The 17,344-nt window shown below is 57.1% G+C and overlaps 1 protein-coding gene across 4 annotated transcripts; it reads right to left on the bottom strand.

The window, feature by feature from the left end:
- Positions 1-4,274: 4,274 nt before the first annotated feature.
- TAL1 (TAL bHLH transcription factor 1, erythroid differentiation factor) lies at positions 4,275-16,864 on the bottom strand. 4 transcript variants are annotated; one of them, XM_058681140.1, is made up of 5 exons: positions 16,440-16,864; positions 14,057-14,217; positions 10,942-11,394; positions 9,996-10,090; positions 4,275-4,888 (listed from the first exon to the last, which is right to left on the bottom strand). In XM_058681140.1, exons 3-5 carry the CDS (start codon positions 11,391-11,393, stop codon positions 4,437-4,439), a joined length of 999 nt encoding a protein of 332 aa, XP_058537123.1. In that variant the 5' UTR covers position 11,394; positions 14,057-14,217; positions 16,440-16,864; the 3' UTR covers positions 4,275-4,436. The 4 variants fall into 4 exon arrangements, with proteins under 4 accessions (XP_058537123.1, XP_058537148.1, XP_058537133.1 ...); XM_058681165.1 differs by having other exon boundaries at positions 16,780-16,854; XM_058681150.1 differs by lacking the exon at positions 16,440-16,864 and adding an exon at positions 15,753-15,848.
- Between the last annotated feature and the right edge of the window lie 480 nt (positions 16,865-17,344).

Here is a 17,344-nt window from a genome sequence, read left to right on the forward strand (position 1 = left end):
GGAAGGCCTCTAGAGGAGGGGCAGCCAAGAGAGGCAGCTGATCCCATCTAGTCAGAACTGCTTCCTGTGAAGCAAATGAAGGAAGGATGAGAAGAGAGGGTGAACAGATTGTCCCAGGACACAGAAACAAAAGATGCAGGAACTGGAGCATCAGGTGGAGCATTTGGCCTGGTGGTTAGGAAACCAGGTAAACTGCCCATGTCCTGGTACAGGCACTGTGATGTGGGCGGGGAAAGCCACCCTTGCCTTGCTGTCATCCTCTATCAGAGTACCAGGGTGCGCCGTCTGATTGCAGTTTCTGTTCATGTGCACCCTGAGAGGCAGTGGTGATGGCTCACGTAACCGAAGTCCCACCACCCATGCGGGAGACATGGGTGGAGTTCTGGGTTCCTGAGTTCAGTTTGGCCCATCCCTGGCTGCTGCAGGCACTGATGGACTGAGCCAGCGCACTGAGCTTTTGCTAATTAATCAGTTGGGAGGGTCACAAGAATGCAGCCTGGAGCAGCAAGAACAGAGCCAAAGCAGAGGGAATGAGGGAGGACAGAGAAACGAGGTCGTACGTGTCAGCTGTCCCAGGATCCCAGAAAGCTGCTCTCCTCTCTGAGCCTCAGCCTTGCTCTTCAGAGCCCTGGACACTGGCCAGCCCACCCCAAGGTCAGCTCCATCACCTCAAGGGATCTTTTGTGATGGCCGCAGAGGTCATGGGCTCCTCCTACCCTCTAGACAGCAATGTCACATCCTTTCCTGGGAGAAGCTGTCTGGATGGGATGCTTCCCACTTCCCATCCTTCAGTCCAGGACAGTCAGGCCCTGTCCTTCCTGAGGCGTGGGTATCACTGAGTCATTGGTGACTTCCAGGTGGATGGGCCCCATTGGCACTTCCAGGCTTTAACCCACTTCACCATTCAACTGTGCTGGACTCCACTAACCACCTCCCGACCCAGAATACCTTCTGCTTCACTCAGCAGCACACTCCATTCTTCTCCATGTTTTCTCTCCCAAACACTTCATCATGCTTTCCAGGCCAGGGGACACGGACCAAACCAAGGGTGCAAGGCCCACCTCCCCTGCCATCCAGATCTATAGCCTTTCCGCACGAGATGCTTCTCTGCAGGCATGAGTCTCTGCCCTTCCAGCTGCCCCAAGGCCCTGCCTTGATTCACAATTCCATCCCTGAGCCCCTGGGAACACCTTCCGCAGCAACAGAACCTGCTGCACAGGCTTGCTAGCAACTTGCAAAGCCTGCAGCCTTCATCCCAGAACCCCCAGCCCTTAAGAGCCACTCAGTCAACAGGGGACTGGACCTCTCCGAAGCAGAGGGAGAACAATGGAAACCCTAAGGCACAGACCCTCTCCCGCACACCAGCCCTCAGAGCAGAGGCTGGGCTCCCTGGTTTACCAAGGGCCCAGTCCCATGGGTGCTCCCATTTCAGGGCGGAAGCAGATCCTTGCCCCGTTGATCACTTCTTCCTAATGCCCTGAGCCCAGGGATGCACAGTGTAAACACATAGCCGGAACCCCTCTGTAAAACTTTTATTTAGAAATTTTCCCAATATAGCCTTATATATACACACATCATCACCACGTGTTTTGTCGCAAAAAGAATCACGCAACCACAGAGTTGGCCTCTGGTGGTATGCGGGCCCAGGTACCTGGAGCGGTTGCTACGCCTCTTCTGCAGGAAAAAGACGCGGAGACCAACGCAATTCATCACATACAGTACGACATTGACGCAAAGTGCTGGGCCCACCACAGAAACCACACGCTATGTACATGGGCAGGGGCAAGCCTCCAGCAAGGGGCCACGTACCACGAAGTCACAAGTACGGCGAGACCCGCCCCCCGAAGGCCGGAGAGCCACTGGCTGACTACAGAATGCTGTGCCCTCGGTCTGATTTCTGGAAAAGGATAGAGGTTGTACCATCTAGTCGTTTGCCACTACAAGTCAAATGATACAAATTCTCCTTACAAGATGTCATGCCCCTCAGCCATTCTTTTCACTTTGGTTCTCCTCCCAATGGTTTTCACCTTGACATTTTCCCCCTTGTGTGTGGGTATTATTTTTGAAATGCTGTATTTCATCAGAGGTCAGGAGGAGGCAGAGGAAGGAGGACGGCATGTAGCATGTGGGAAGAAATAAAAATGACAGGTCTTCCTAAGTTCCTACAAGACATAAAGCCTTGTACTTCCTCGCACAGGCCCATTTCAGATGGTTCTACTTCGCCTACTCCGTCCCCATTGTCTCCGTTCCCTTCTCACTCCAGTATCTTGCCTTGGACTGAGACAGTTGAGACGAATCTGGAGCAATCAGGATAACCTAGCAAACTTGAGGGAAGTGGCTCATAATCCATGTCACCCAAATGCTGAGTGGTCATTGTGCTCGACTCTCATACCTTACTGTCAGGAGCCCATTCAGCCCACATACAACCCGGGGCACAAACCAGCCCAGGCTGGCTGGAAGCCAGCAACACAGGTAACATGGGGGAGGCTCCTCATCACAGCCCCAGCACTGGTCTGACAGAATGTGTGATCTGTGCCCCAAACAGCCCTGCCCGCTGTGGCTGCTTCTTACTCCTGTATTGCTTCCGAGCACTGGGAAACGAACACAGCATCAGGCCCCAGGACTGTGGCTCCATCCGCAGACTGCCTCTTCCCGGAGGCCTCTCCCATGAGGACATGCTGGAAAGGAGCCAGCTCTACCATACATCAGAAATGGGATGGGCAGCCATGCTGACCGCCTGCCTTTGAACTGGGCCCCACAACTGGGCCCCAGGAGATCAGGGTCACTCTTTCTGTGCCAGTTGTCCTTAGGACAAGCTGCTAGGCTACAGCTTGAGATCTGAGAGGGCCTTCCCCACTGCTGCCCACATGGCTTCCCCCAAGACGGAATGGGGACTGCCAGGTACCTTCCCTCTGACCTCAGCAGCACAGCCTTGTGGGAGAGGGCTGTGAGGACACAAGGAAGCAATGACAGACGAATGGGATTTCTTGCTGCCTGTCCCATGGGTGCAGGAAGCAGGTGACAGGCAGGCCTAGCTTTAAGACGACTACGTGCCTCTGTCGGGATGGACACAGCAAATCACCACAGGGGCAATGGTCCACTCTACAAAAGGACTCTTCACGTTACAAAAGGACTTAGAGGCTTTCCTTCAAAACTTGAAGGACAGGGATTTGATTTACAAAAGCTTCACATACAACTTCTGGGCAGAGCACACTCCCAGTGCATCAAGCCAGCCCCCCACATACACCCATGACGACCGGACACCGCACAGTCAAGGGCCCTTCCTTAAGGTTCTGCTCTATGGATGTGCATGCATACAGGTGGATCTCAGCCAGGGCAGTTTCTGATTGGATGTCCCTTGTCACAGGAGTGGCGCTCTACCTGGGCTCTCATCCAAACCTAAACGTCCCAAGAACTAAAGTCAAGCACAAAACCCAAATGCCAAGAACTCATGGGACAGCGTGTGCTCAATTCGGAATGCAGACTGATGCCTGGCAGCAGGGAAATCTCTCTTGGCAGCCAGGAGAGAAGGCAGGCTGGAGCTGCCATCCTCTGCCCACATGGCACCTGCTGCTGGCATTCACTCCCCAGTATCAGCAGTGACATACAAGAGTTGAAACTCATATGCCCAAGATCTCTCTTGTTCCACTTCACTCTGGTATCACTTTTCCTCTCTCAGCCTTCACGCCAAGTCCAACCTGACTGATGCACAGCCATTGGCTGGGTCCCTGCGACCACAGGGCCACAGGACAGGAAGGCAAGTCTGGTGGGGAGCAAGCAGAGGCGCTGATCCCCCAGGGCTGCCAGGTCTGCTGAGCCTCAGGCCCAGTAAGTAGCCAGCAGGCTGTGCCCTGGCCATCTACTTCAACCAGGCCCCAAAGAAGGCACCTGTGACTCCCCGCAGCAGCCAGCAAGCTGGTCGGGTCGGCACGGGCCCGGGTGAGGGCAGGGCACAGGAGATGCGCAGCTGCTAGGTACCTATACGCATGGACAGAAGCAGCCACCAAAGCCACCAGAGCCAGCTCAGGAGTGGTCCCCGACGAGGCAGAGGCCGTGGCTTGCCTCAAGTGAATGCCGACAGCTCCGGGTCTTGGCAGAGCCAGGGCTCTGGGTCTCCAGGCCAAAAAAACGGTGACCCTTGAGCCTCCTTCTTGGCAAGTCTCAGGATGGGGGCGGGGACAGGGAAGACCATGTGCCGTCTTCAGAAAAAAGTACCTACCACTTCACTCTGTTACTCTGTTCTCCTACTGAGGCAGAATACAGAAAAGCCAGCCCTGGATTCAATAAGGGCTTCCTGTAGTTCAGGCAGTGGGGGAAGCCCATGGGTCCATCGGCCTGTTTCAGAGTCACCATATTCTCATCACACTGGCCCTGAAGCCTGCCGTCCCTGTGGCCGAAAGGGCATCTCTTGGCTGGCCCCAGGTGGCCACGGTCCATCACCGAGGGCCAGCCCCATCAGCGGCAGGAAGCAGGGTGGGATGGAGGCTTCGGGCCGTGTGCTTCGGGGCCGGCTCCTCTGTATAGCTGTCCGGACTGGCTGCCCCATCCAGGGAGCTGCCACAGCTGGAGTTGGGGGACAGCACATCCTGCAGGAGGTCATCAGGGGGTGCACCACCCCCTGCCCCACCCCCACCAGTGGCCCCCACCACAGCGTCCTTGCCGGGTTTAGCCCGCTGGGAGCCCTCCTCCTCCTGGTCACTGAGCAGCTTCGCCAGGAAGTTGATGTATTTCATGGCCAGGCGCAGGATCTCGTTCTTGCTGAGCTTCTTGTCTGGGGGGTGCGTGGGGATGAGCTTGCGGAGCTCAGCGAAGGCCCCGTTTACGTTCTGTTGCCGCCAGCGTTCCCGGCTGTTGGTGAAGATGCGTCTCACGACTTTGGTGTGGGGACCTAGGGAGGAAAGAAGGACAGGGTCAAGGGGATATGTTGGAACCCCCCAAAGGAGCTCCAATCTTGAGCAGCACCAAATCCCCCCTTCAAACTCCACTTCCTGCACTTCCTCCCCTGCAACTAAGTCCCTGAGAGGGTCACACCAAGTACCGTAAGTACTGTGGGCTCCTGACAGCTGCCCATATGCCTGTCTCGCTCCAGGGACTGTGAGATGTCTAAGGACAGGGACCATGTGCCTCTCACTCATCCATTCACTTGTGCCAAGAGCCTTCTAGCACTGTGTAAGATATAGGAAGACGGAGCCTGGATTGAGGCTTTCTTTGTACAAAATCTGTGGCTCCTGCTCACTAGACAAGTAATTCTAGGCAAGTTCCTGAAACGGCCTTGGCCTTGGCCTCACCATCTGTGAAATGGAGGTAAAGCTGGTAAGTCAAATCCTGAGTGCCATGGGAATCCAACACCTAACATAGGTCAAGTCCTTAAGGCGGCACCTGCTCTGCTTAGCTTGGTAAATGATGGCTAGGACTGTCCATTCACAGGTTCCTCTCTAACACAACCAGGCACTGGGCTAGCCACTAAGAAATAATGGTGACGAAAACAGCCAGGACCTCTGCCTTCCCAGAGCTTACCATAGAATCAGGATGAGAGATGACAAGCAATACACACACACACACACACCAGGGCTTAATGGTGAGTAAAGGATGGACGGGAGCCATTGGTAGGCTGGGACAGCTGAGAAGGCCTTTCTGAGAGGTGACACTTACAGGACAGGACTGAAGGCTGAACAAGGGCTGCCACACAGGCTCAGGAAGAAGACTGCAAGCAGAGGGCACTGCCTTTCCACGGCTCCGAAGTGGAGGCAGAATAGGCAGGGTCCAAGTCTGGGGGACCCTGTTCTAAGGCATAACGGACTTGGCTTTAAGAGTGAGTACAAGCGGGGCAAGAGCTTGGTCAGCACTCACTGATGGCAGGTGAGCAAGTGGGGAGGAGCACTAAAGCCGGTAGGGAACAAAAGCCACCCCAGGAAAGTGAAGACAGCCACGCCCTGCCATGGCCTGAGGCTTCCCACAAGCTTCTGTCCATCCGTGTGTGCAGTGCAGCAGTGTCCACGTGGCCCAGCAGCAATGGCTCATGGCAGGCTCTGGTGCACGCAGGCTGAGCACCTGCAGATCAACACACTGCACTGCATGTTCCCACCTGACCTGGGACTTTCAGTGCCCCTGACGCCTGGCACAAGGCAACGGCTTCCCACCTCTGTGCCGAGGAACAAGCCAGGTCCACAGCAGCCCTTGGGAAGCTTTGCCCATGGGAGCCAGCACTCCTCCTGTACCCCAGGAAGAGACCTCAGAATGTGGAAACTCCAGAAGGGGAGAAGGAGGCTGAGGGCCAAGAGCTCAGCAACACCCCACTGAGGCCGGAGCAGAGGTGGCTCTCACACCAATGCTTCCCGTTTCTTTCTCTCTCTCCTTTCCACTCTCTCTGCTTTTCCCCAGTGGTTCACTTATTCTCTACCCACAGTACAACCGAAGCTGCTTTACCAAACTCCAGATCCCAGCCCAGCTGACTCTGTGCCAAAGGTCAGACCCCAGCTGGGAAAAACACAGTACGCCTGCCAGACAGCCTTGCCCTGGATGACCTCAGAGCAGAGAACTCATCCTCAGGCCCCTGGGCTCAAACGGAGAGTCGCTCTACTTTGAGGAGAGGACCAGTGCCCAGTGCTGCCAGAGAGGGGGTGATAAAACTGCATGCACAGCCAGAGCTGGGCACATGCAGAAGGGGCGGGGGAGGATGTTCTCCCAAGTGCTATGATGATGGCTCAGGACGGGCTGTATGACTTTAAGCAGGTAGCCTAACCTTTGCAAGCCACAATGTCTTCATCTGTGAAACAGAAACAGTTAATAACGGCCTCCTGGGTTTACAGTGTGGGTTACATAAAAAAATCAGCCAAGGTCCCCAGAAGCTGAGAAGGGAAGAGGGAAGCAGAAGATGGTTACTAGGTGCAGAATTACCTAAATTTTAGCCACAGCACAGTAAGATAATCATAATCATCAATGATGTACTGAAGATTCTGAATGTCCTCACCACAAGAGACAAGTGTTTGAGCTGTTGAATATGCCCATTTCTCTGACTTGTTCAGGACATATCATACCCATGTATGGAACTATCATACCATCCCATAAGTATGCACAGAGGTACCTCAACCTTCACAGGTTCACAGGAAATGGAATTAGAAGATAACTCTGGGGCAAGCCTTTGGTAAAGCCGTGCTGCTTGGGATTCCCTGGACGCAAGTCCCAATGACACCTCCAATTCAGCTGCCTGCTGATGCACACCCGGGACACAGCAGGTGCAAGCTCAAGTGTGTGAGTCCCTGCCACCTACCTGGAGACTTCTGGCCCAGCCCCACCTGTTGTGGGCATTTAAAGAATGAATCAATGGATAGGAGATGTCTGTTTCTTTGTGTGTGTGTGTCCATCATCATCATTTCAAGTAAATAAAATAGTTTTAATTAAATATAAAGTAGAAATAGAGTACACAAAGTGCAGGGTGCACAGTTGTTGGGAAAATGGTAGGAAGTATCCTTATTAGGGCTAACGCTGTAGTGTGCTGGGTTAAGTTTTCATCTGTGATGCTGACACCCCATGAGGGTACTGGTTCCTGACCCAGCTACTTTGCTCCTGATCCAGCTCCCTGCTAATAGCTTTGGAAAAGCAATAGGAAATGGCCCAAGCGCTTGGGTCCCTGTACCCATGTGGTAGTTCTGTGAGAAGTTTCTGACTCCTGGCTTTAGCCTGGCCCAGCCTCAGCTGTTGCAGCCATCCAGACAGTGAACCAACAGGTAGATTTTTCTCACATTTCTCTCCATCTCTCTAACTCTGATTTTTAAACAAATTAGTTTTTTTTTAAAGGTAGGGTTATACAGAGAGAAGGAGGGAGAGAAAGATCTTCCATCTACTGGTTCACTCCCCAAATGGCCATAACAGCCACAGCTGGGCTGGTCCAAAGCCAGGAACCAGTAGCTTTCTATGGGTCTCCTAGGTGGGTGTAAAGACCCAAGGCCATACTCTGCTTTTTCAAGGCCATCAGCAGGGAGCTGGATGAGGAGCAGCTGGAACTCACACAGGCACCTTTTTAAGGGATGCTAGTGCCACCATGCCTGCTATGCCACTGTACTAGCTCAACTAATTTTTTAAATGAACGTATCCATATCATCCATGCTCCTGGCCCACCCTTATAATAGCTGCCTGAGCTTGCACTGGGGTTAACAATGTGCTGGTGCTAGTGGCAGTCATGAACAAGGCACCTTGAGGAGGTTCCCAGGAGATGGGGGGCTCACTGCCCTGGAAACCACACCCCCAACAGCTTCATGACAGGCACAGGAAGGGGAAAAGAGGGATGGGCACTCAAACGTCCTAGGCAATCATGCTCTCTCAACAACCTGTGGGAGCTCCTTGACATCTTCCAAATGTGGACACTGCACTCAAGAAAAATTCAGTCACAAACCCATATCAAGTCCTGACCAAGTTATTAGTTCTAATCCACAAGCCTTTTTGGTTTAAACTCTGATTTGAAAGTTCCATGCATGCTGTGGCACTGTAGCATAGGCGGTTAAGTCTCTTTTTCTGTTGCCAGCATCCCATACTGGAGTGTCTGGTACAGTCCTGGTAGCTCCACTTCCATTCCCTGCTGATGCACCTGCAAAATTATGTGGGTCCCTGCCAGCCCCAGGGAAACCAAGGAGAAGCTCAGGTCTCCTGACCTTGGACTAGTCAAGCCCTGGCTACTGTAGTCATTTGGGAAGTAAATCAGTGGATGGAAGTTCTCGCTGCCTTTTTCTTACTGTTCATTTATTTATTCATTTATTCAGTCAGTCATTTGAAAGGCAGAATTAAAGAGAGAAGGAATGACAGAAAGATCTTCCATCTGCTGGTTCACTTCCCAGATGTCCACAATGACCAGGGTTGAGCCAGGCTTAAGCCTAGAGCCAGAAACTCCATCCAGATCCCCCAGGAGAGTACAGGAGCTCAACTCTAAGGATGAGTCATCTTCCGCTGCTTTTTCCAGGCCACCAGCAGGGAGCTAAAGTGGATTGGAAGTGGAGCAGCCAGGATTCAAACAAATGCCAATATAGGATCCAGCACTGCAAGCAGCCACTTAACTCACTACACCACAATAAATAAATCTTTTTTAAAAAATCTGTGCACATCTCCTGCACCCCTAGAGCCTGCCCTTCCCCCACGTCTGTCCTTTTCTGTTTGTCTCCTCTGCAGAGAGGCACTCCTCCCTCCACAGCTCCCACCACCGCCTGCACACCTGTCCCTGTCATCACACCTCCCTCCTCTGCCCAAGCCTGGCCTCCTGTGGCATCTTCTCTGTCTCAACACTGAAAAACCTTGGTGACACAGGGTTAAGGGCATCCCTGTCTTCTTGCAGGTACCCAATCCCCTACTGCCCTGCCTGTTTCCTCAGCCCCGCGAAGGAAACACCTCTCACCTGGGAACACTAAGAGACTTGCTAAAGACCCTCAGCTATGACAAGCTGGCTCTCCTGCCCAGGGGAAGGGGGCTCCTCCAATCCACCCACCCATGCAACGCCTCTGAGCAAGTCCACAGCCTGAGTTCACAGGAGGAAGCCTAAAGCCCTTGGTGGGGGAGTGGTAAGTCGGGAGACCAAGGGGCAGGACACAATCTATGGGGTCAGGAAGAGGGTCTCTGGTCTGGGACCTGGGAGGGGACCTTGGAGGTGTAATCTAAGGCAGGGCACAAAGGACCTTGGAGGAAGTGCAAGATATCCCCAAGAGGGCTGACAGCAGCCTGCCTCCCTGGGACACTGGCAGAAAGCAGCCTGGAATGGGGAGACTGATCCCAGAGATGTGGGCTAACCACCACGGCCACTCAGTGTACTCTCCCAAGGACCCCTCTCCCCAGGACTACAAGTTCAGTTTCAGGGTGAAGGGCTTCAGCAGTCCGGGGCTCCAAGGCAAATGAACCACGGATGCTAGGATGCTAGAGACTCCGTCCTTTCTAGTCCTGGGGCCCGCACCCCAAGCCCATAGCCCAACCCTGGCAGAGGACTGCACCATCCAGAGGACCTGGGGCTGACTTACCTTCAGTCATCTCCATATCATAGGGTGAGGGTCTCCTCTTCACCCGGTTGTTGGCCGTAAACATGGGGAAGGCGTCTGGCTCCCCAAAGAACCCGCTGTGGGAGGGAGCAGCCGGGTCACATCAGCACCCTGGGGACAGGGAGAGCCGCATCCCCAGCGACTACCCCTGTACCCTGGGTGCGGGGCGACTATCCCCTACACCCAGCCCTCCCACACACCAGGAAGGCAACACTGCTTCACACACTTGCTGGAGGATAGGAGGAACATCACCTACACTAACTCTTTCACAGACCTCCCCCTCCCCCGTGAGATAGGCAAGGACAGAACGACAAATCTACACACATCCCTACACAGAGACAATAGGTGGTGCAGGCACAAATGTGTGTGCAGGCGCGCGTGCATACACACTCACACATCTCCCACAGGCAACAAGCCAGAGAAAACTCTACTTCCAAGCAGAGGCTTGCCCCTGAACTACTGCCCAGCCTCACAGCTCCTTCACTGCCACCTCATGGGGTCTGGGAGTAGGGTGCACGGCCAGGACTCCCTGCCTTCCCACACTCACTCATTCTTGAGTTCCCTGCAACTTTTTCTCGGGTTCCCACCCTACCTCCGCTCCCTCCCCCAACCCCTTGGAGCCGCAAGTGAAGAGGAAGCTCAAGGGAACCCAGGGAGGTGGGTCAGAGATCTGCTGGGGCTTCTTAGAAGCCAGGTGGGGGGTCGGTCTCGCCTCTCTCTCTTTCTCTGTCATACCCGCTCCCTCCGAGGCCTCCTTTCCCACCTGCTACGGGGAAGGGGAGAAGGTAATCCAGTCTCTAACGTCCAGGGTCCTCACTCGAACAGCTCGCTACCGGGCAGGCACGCTGACAGAGCTCAGGCTACCGCCGCCGCGGACTTGCAGGGTGCCCCGGGCGGTGACCGCGCTGCCCACCCACCAGTCCCTCACCTGCCAAGTGAGGCCAGCGGTTGACTGAGGCTGTAGAGCAGCGCGCGGCCGGGGGCGGCGGGGGCCGCGGGCGCGGACGGGCTCAGCTGCACCATGCGGCCGTCTCCTGGCAGCTCCGCGGCGGTCGAGACGGGCGCTGGAGCCGGTGCGGGTCCGGGAGGTCTGCACAGCTCGGTGGTGGGCACCCGATGGCGTGTTTCAGCCGCCGCAGCAGCCGCGTCACGGCCTTTTAAATCCCTCGCGGCGCCGCCCCCACCGGCGGGGCCGCCCCCAGGGCCGCCGCGCGCGCCCAGCTCGATGACCCGGGGCTCGGCGGGCGGCGCGCGGCTCGTCTCCTTGGCGACGCCGTTGAGCAGGACCAGGTGCGGGGGGGCCATGCGGGCCTCAGCCGCGTCCCGTCCTTCTAGCGGGGGGTCACTGCGTGCCGCCTCGCTCGGCGGCTGTTCGGTCATCCTGCGGGCGAGCAGAAAGACAGCGGGCGCCCGCTAAGACCACTGGTGTGGGCAGGGGCGTGGGGGGCGCGGCACAACCCGAGAGGGGCCGAGAAACTTAGCGCCACGTGGCCCAAGCCCACCGCGCACTGCGGGTCTCTGGAGGGGTCTGTGGGACACAGCCAAGCGGCTGGAGGTGGGAGAAAAGAAAAGAGGCAGTAGAAGAAAGGTTATAATACAGAGGCTGCAAGTGACGGAGGGCCAGGAGGAGGAAGGAAACGTACAAAGAGGCGAGACAGAGATCGCCCACATCCCCCTCCTCGGCTGGGGAAAGAGGAGGGAGCAATCCCCGCCCGAGCCAACGTCTCCCTTCTTGGTTTTGGCGAGGAACCTAGCAAGAGGCAACCTCCCTTGCCTCCCAGCATACCCCCACAGTCATAACAGAACATACCCACTCCCAGAAACCTGAGGGGGGAACGGAGGACACACCAACCGGGGCCACTGGAGCTGGAGCCGGCAGTCAGCAGCAGGGGAACCAGCCCTCCCACCCCCCAACAATATATGCACTCGACAAGGGGGAGGGGACTCATCTGCACTAGCTGTGCGCCTCTGAGAATCCCACTACTTTTTTGCAACCAGCCAGACTCACAGAGGAGGGTAAGGGCAGAAGCCCCTGGCAGCCCTGCACACCCTACCCCACCCTGAGGCCTGGGAAGGAGCCCCGGCTTTTGAAAATGTGGCCAGCGCCCAGGCCATGGGGCTCTGGGCTCCCATCACAAAGCAGGTCATTTTCAAGGCGGGTTACCCCTCCTTGATGCATTTAAACACTGTGGCGAGTACTTGGGACCACGTGGGCCACCGCCACTGAGCCTTCCCATGTGCCCTCCCTCTCCCACCATTCTCCAGCATGAGGAGGGTCACCCCACTTGCCACACGGGCACTGGGTTTTTTCCACAAAACAAAACAACAACAAAGCTGTACTTGCGAGTTCTTTCCATGATATACTTGAAATCAACTGGACAAGATCTTTAATTCTTCAAAATAAGACTTCTGCTCCCCAAATTGTTTAACTGGAGTAATTTACAACAGAAAATGAACGCACAAAAAATTCAATTCGGCCCCAAGATGAGTCCATCTAACCACTCAGGGCAGTCACTGGGTTCCCATTCTGCCACTGCTCATTCTGTTCCTGTCAGAACGGTCCTTCCCCTCCCAGCAGGGCCTGGATCTTCTGCAGCCTCCTCAGGCGGTCAGACACCCATGCACCTGGGCTGGGGCTACCAGCCTCCCAGTCCCACCCAGAAACAGTAGAGTCCCCCAGATCTGGCGTACACAATAAGCTGCCAAGGCAGTAGGTGTACTGTGTTTACAATTCTGGAGGAGACAATAGCCCAGCTGCAGCCACGTCACCAACAAGGGCCCTTGGAACCTCACACGTTAGCATACCAGTCAACCCCGCACTCCCCCCATCCCCTCAGTGAAATTCACCAGAAATACACCAGCCCCTGGCCAAAGGTACAAGCCCTAAGGTGCCCTGCAATCGGCAAGTGAACTCCGTAATGACTCATCTATACCCTCTGATTCACTATACAGCTCCTGCCATTGGAACCGGTTCCCAAGAGACAAGGGAGCGCATATTCCAAATGAGATGACCCTGGCAAATGCCCTCGCCAGGATGCCCATAAATAACCATATCCACAAGGCTCCCAGGAGAACTACCTTCACCCCCAGATGGCTGCCCAAACCCCTTGAGACCTCAGGAAAATCCAGCCAGATTCTTCTGCAAACCAAATCACCCAGCTAGACTTGGGGTCCCACAAACACCTATGGCTGCCTGCCATGGGACTGCATCACAGCCTTCCATTAAGACTCCTGAAAGCCTGTGTGCTTTTTATTTTTTACTGGGAGATAAGCAGATTTCAGACGGAATGGCACTGCACGAAGGTATCCAGGCGTTACTTTCCTCCCTTTGTGCTGCAGAGCCCAGCTCCAGACTCCCAGCGGATCTTCACCTCCAGGCTGCCAGATGACCTGAGCACGGAGATTCGCTGAGCTCCCTCCTGGGAGCAGGCACCCATGCCAGGGCAGCTCAAAATCCCCAGCAGGGAGAATGTCTTACATGGAAACAGCCTCAGCAGCCTGGGCTGGCGCCTCTGCTTAGATCTGTTCTCCAGCCCCTCTCACCGCACCTATGCCTCCACTCCATTCTACACGAGCCCCAAGTCTGCATCCAAAGCTACATCAGCAGCCACAAGCACCCCTTTCCCGGCTGCTACCGGGGAACTGGCGGTCCAGCGGCCCCGCCTTAGGCCTCAGGCCCTTGGTCAGGGCCCACCCTGGTCGGAAGGCGCTCGCCAGGATGGCTGCCGCCTTCTTCCTGTCCTTCTTCCTGCACAGCTCCAGGCATAGCCTGCAGCACTCGGCCAGAGCCGCCCCGAAGTGACCACCACGGAACCCAGATGCAGGAGAGTCCTGGAGAACTAGGTCCACCCAGCTGGTGGCACTCCCGGGAGAAAAAACAGGAAAGGACCCTGCTGTACCCCACGGCAGCGCGGAGCCGCGGACCCCCGCGATCCCACCCTTTCCCGCTTCCTCCCTCCCCCACCCCAGTGCGTTTGGGTCCTCTCCTACCCCGAGGCGGCGACCCGACCCCAGCGCCACCACCACCTCCCCCTAAAACTTACCTGGGGCATATTTAGAGACACTGGCCCCTCTCAACAGGGTCTCCACTCCTCCTTCGGAGCGGGGTGGAGGCTGAGGTCCACGCTGAGGCCGGAGGACTCCTGACTTTCCCAGTCTCTCCCTGAGAGGCCCACAGTTAGGCTGCGGTGTAGTCCTGGGCAGTCTGCCGCGCCCAAAGAGAGTTTCCAGGAAAGATGGGGGTGGAGAGAAAGAGGGAGGGCGAGAGGGAGGGCGAGAGAGAAATAGGGGGTCAGTGGCTGGGAATTACCTCTCGTCTCCCCTCTATCCACAACCCGTTCAGGGATTCTCCATTCCATCCCACCCCCTGCAGGTGTGTGTGGAGCCAGCAAAAAAGACCCCGGCACCTGAGAATCAGCTAGAACGACTCGGTTCCGCCGCCACCCCTCCCGGCAGCACGCCCGGAGCCCTCCGCCTGGGATGGGGCCGGCCCACTGTGGAGCTTGTTTTCTACGCGTGGACGCGGCGATGCGGTTCGCCACAGTTGCAAGGGACTGAAGTCGGTGGATGGGGGCGGGAGGAGTGATGGGAAAGGTTAATACCGTCTGTGAACCCTGCTTGAAGTGTCTGAACCTCCGAGTACCCCGCCCTGTTCTGCGACCCTCCTCTCTGCGCGTCCAGCCCCAAACCGAAACCAGAACTCAATCCCAAGGGTCCGTACTTAGTCTCAGGAATGATGTGACGGAGGGAGCGATACGAAGTCTATTTAGGGGCCCCTCTTTTCTTTCTACAGAGGCAAAGAAAAAAAGAGGGGGGAAGTGGGGAGGAAAGGAGAAAGGAGAAAAATTAAGGGGAGACTCCCACCTTCCTCTCCACCACCCTAGGAAGTAGTTTTCGATTTTTCGGGACCTGAAGAGGCTGAATAGGGAGGAATCTCGCTCATTTGTTGCGGCACGACGCGGGGCGGGAGGATACAAACAGGCGGACACAGTTAACCAGGGTGTAGCCCATTCCGTTCGCTTTTATTCCGCACTCCCCGCCCCGCAGCCCAACAGCGGGTTCTGTTTAATTTGTTTTGCCTAAATCGTCCAGGTTGCGATCCCGCACGGAAGCCCGGCGCCCCTTGCGAGGGCCTTCTTGTCGCCGGGGCTTTGTGGAAATGTCGGGATAATTCTGCCTGGCGTTTCAATCCTATGCGGAGATTTTTCTTTCTTCTCGTCTAATCCGAATGGGGGAGGGGAGGAGAGAAGAGGGGAACCCACCCATCCCCGTTGTGTTTGCTTTTACACCGGGTCTCTGTGCCGTCTCCGGCTCCATTTTTCTCTCCCTATGCCAAAGCCAGGAACTCGGAAGGCTGATCTGGGATAGCAGCCCTCGCGTTGCTTTGTTCTCCCTCCCAAGTCGCAAACCCGGTCAGGCTAGCGTGCTGGCGGCCGGTGATTTTAATTAAAATAGGAAATTAACGAAAAAGGGACAACAGCCATCACACAGCAATAGGCCAAACAAAATCCTTTTCTTCCCGGGCTAGTACAGCGCGGAACCGGTTCTCGTATGGCGCCCGGAGCTCGGCAGCGGTCGCCTTTGCGACGGGTCCCCTGCGGGAATGCCGCCCACCCGAGGAGGCGCAGGGAGAAAGTGTCCCGGAGCTGTCCCCACCCGAGGCCGGAGGCCGGGAGCGTGCGCTCGGTGTTCCCTGGGGACCCGCCCCCAGACCCCGGCGGCCGCATCCGCGAAACTGACCCGAAATGGACGAAGCGAGCGCGCGGCGCGAACTCCAGCCCACACAGCAGCGGGCCTGAAGGCGCGGGCCTCGGCAAGCACCGCTCAGCTTACAGCTCCCTAGTGAACCCCTCCACGCCGAGGCGCGGGCGGGCCTCCAGACGGAGCGGCCGCCGACCGGGCTCTGCCCGCCCGTCCCCGCCAACGCCGGCTCCCGAATACATCATAATTTGGAATAAAATGTGAAAGCCCGCTCCCCGCCCCCACGCCGCCGCGATCTCCCTCTCGCCCTTCCCCACTCACGCCCCCAGCGATTTGCGCGGGCAGCGCTAAAGGACGAGAACACACGGGCGCGCACTTCAGCGCAGACCGGGCCACCTCCGGCCCGGCCCCGCGCCAGGGCCGCCAGCCGACCCAGGGCGACGCTGCTTGCCCCCCGTGCGTCAGCAGAGTCAACACCACAGAACGAAACCGGCCCCCCGCCATCGCCCACCGACGCGCACCCCGACCCGGCCGGCAACACGCACGCCCGGCATAACAACGACACCTCCCGGACACGGTCGCAAAGACCAGGACCGCCGCCGACGACACGCGGAGCCGCACGCCCACGAACATAACGCTTAAACGACAGCGGCAACGAGGCGGGAGGGCCTCGCGGAGTCCAGGGCCACACACCCACAGCGCGCATCGACACGCTCGGACACGCACCCTGCGGCGGGACGGCCCCACTCGGGAGCAGTAGGCATGGCCAACGGCGCACACGCGCACACTCTCCACCCCACCGCATGCACACCACACCAGGGAGAAATGAACACCAACCACCGTCGCGCGCGTTTCTATGTATTGCGTAAGGAAAAGGGGAAGGAAGGAAGAGTCTGGGCGGCGGGAGGGGGGGGCGTCCGTGGAAAATACCCCCCACGGAAAGCAATCGAAGAGCGGGGACACCCTCAGCCCGCGCGGGCGTGGAGGGGGAGAGGGAGGCGACTCGGCAGGAATTCCGTGGAAGGCCACAGGTCGTTCGTCCCCAGAAAAAGGCCCGAATGCTCACGTTTGTCCGCTACGGGGGTGCGCGCGTGGCCATTTTGAGGCCGGTGCAGGGCGCGAGGCCCGCCGCGCCCGCGCCCGCGCCGCCCCGCCCGCGCCCCGCGCCGGGCCCCGCCGCGCCGCGCTCTAATCCCGCTCACGTTCCGGACCTCGTTAGCATGGGCCGAGGCGCACCGGGGCCGTGTGCGCCGCGGAGATAAGGCACTGCCGCGGGTCCGCCCGCCCTCGATAAGCGCCTTGGCCATTATGGGCCAAATGATTCATTTTAATTTGGCAATTTCACCGGGGGTGGGGGGATGGAGAGAGGGGACCGGCTACGGAAGGCGCGTGGAGAGCTGCGCGCGCCCGGGCTTACGGCCCAATGGGCCTAGCCTCCATGGCTGATTCCGAGGCCCCTCAGGAATTCTCACTCTTCCAGTCCCCTTCACAGACTTGGAGAGACTGTCAGCCCGACATTCTGTCCCGCACGGTGAAGACCACTTCCACACCAAAGCCATCACTTCCCACCGACCTAGACCCCTGGTTTAAAGCTTCAGGCAGGTCTTTTGATCCTAGAAAGCCCCTGAGCT

Source organism: Ochotona princeps, chromosome 2, assembly GCF_030435755.1.
Source record: "Ochotona princeps isolate mOchPri1 chromosome 2, mOchPri1.hap1, whole genome shotgun sequence".
Lineage (NCBI taxonomy): Eukaryota > Metazoa > Chordata > Mammalia > Lagomorpha > Ochotonidae > Ochotona > Ochotona princeps.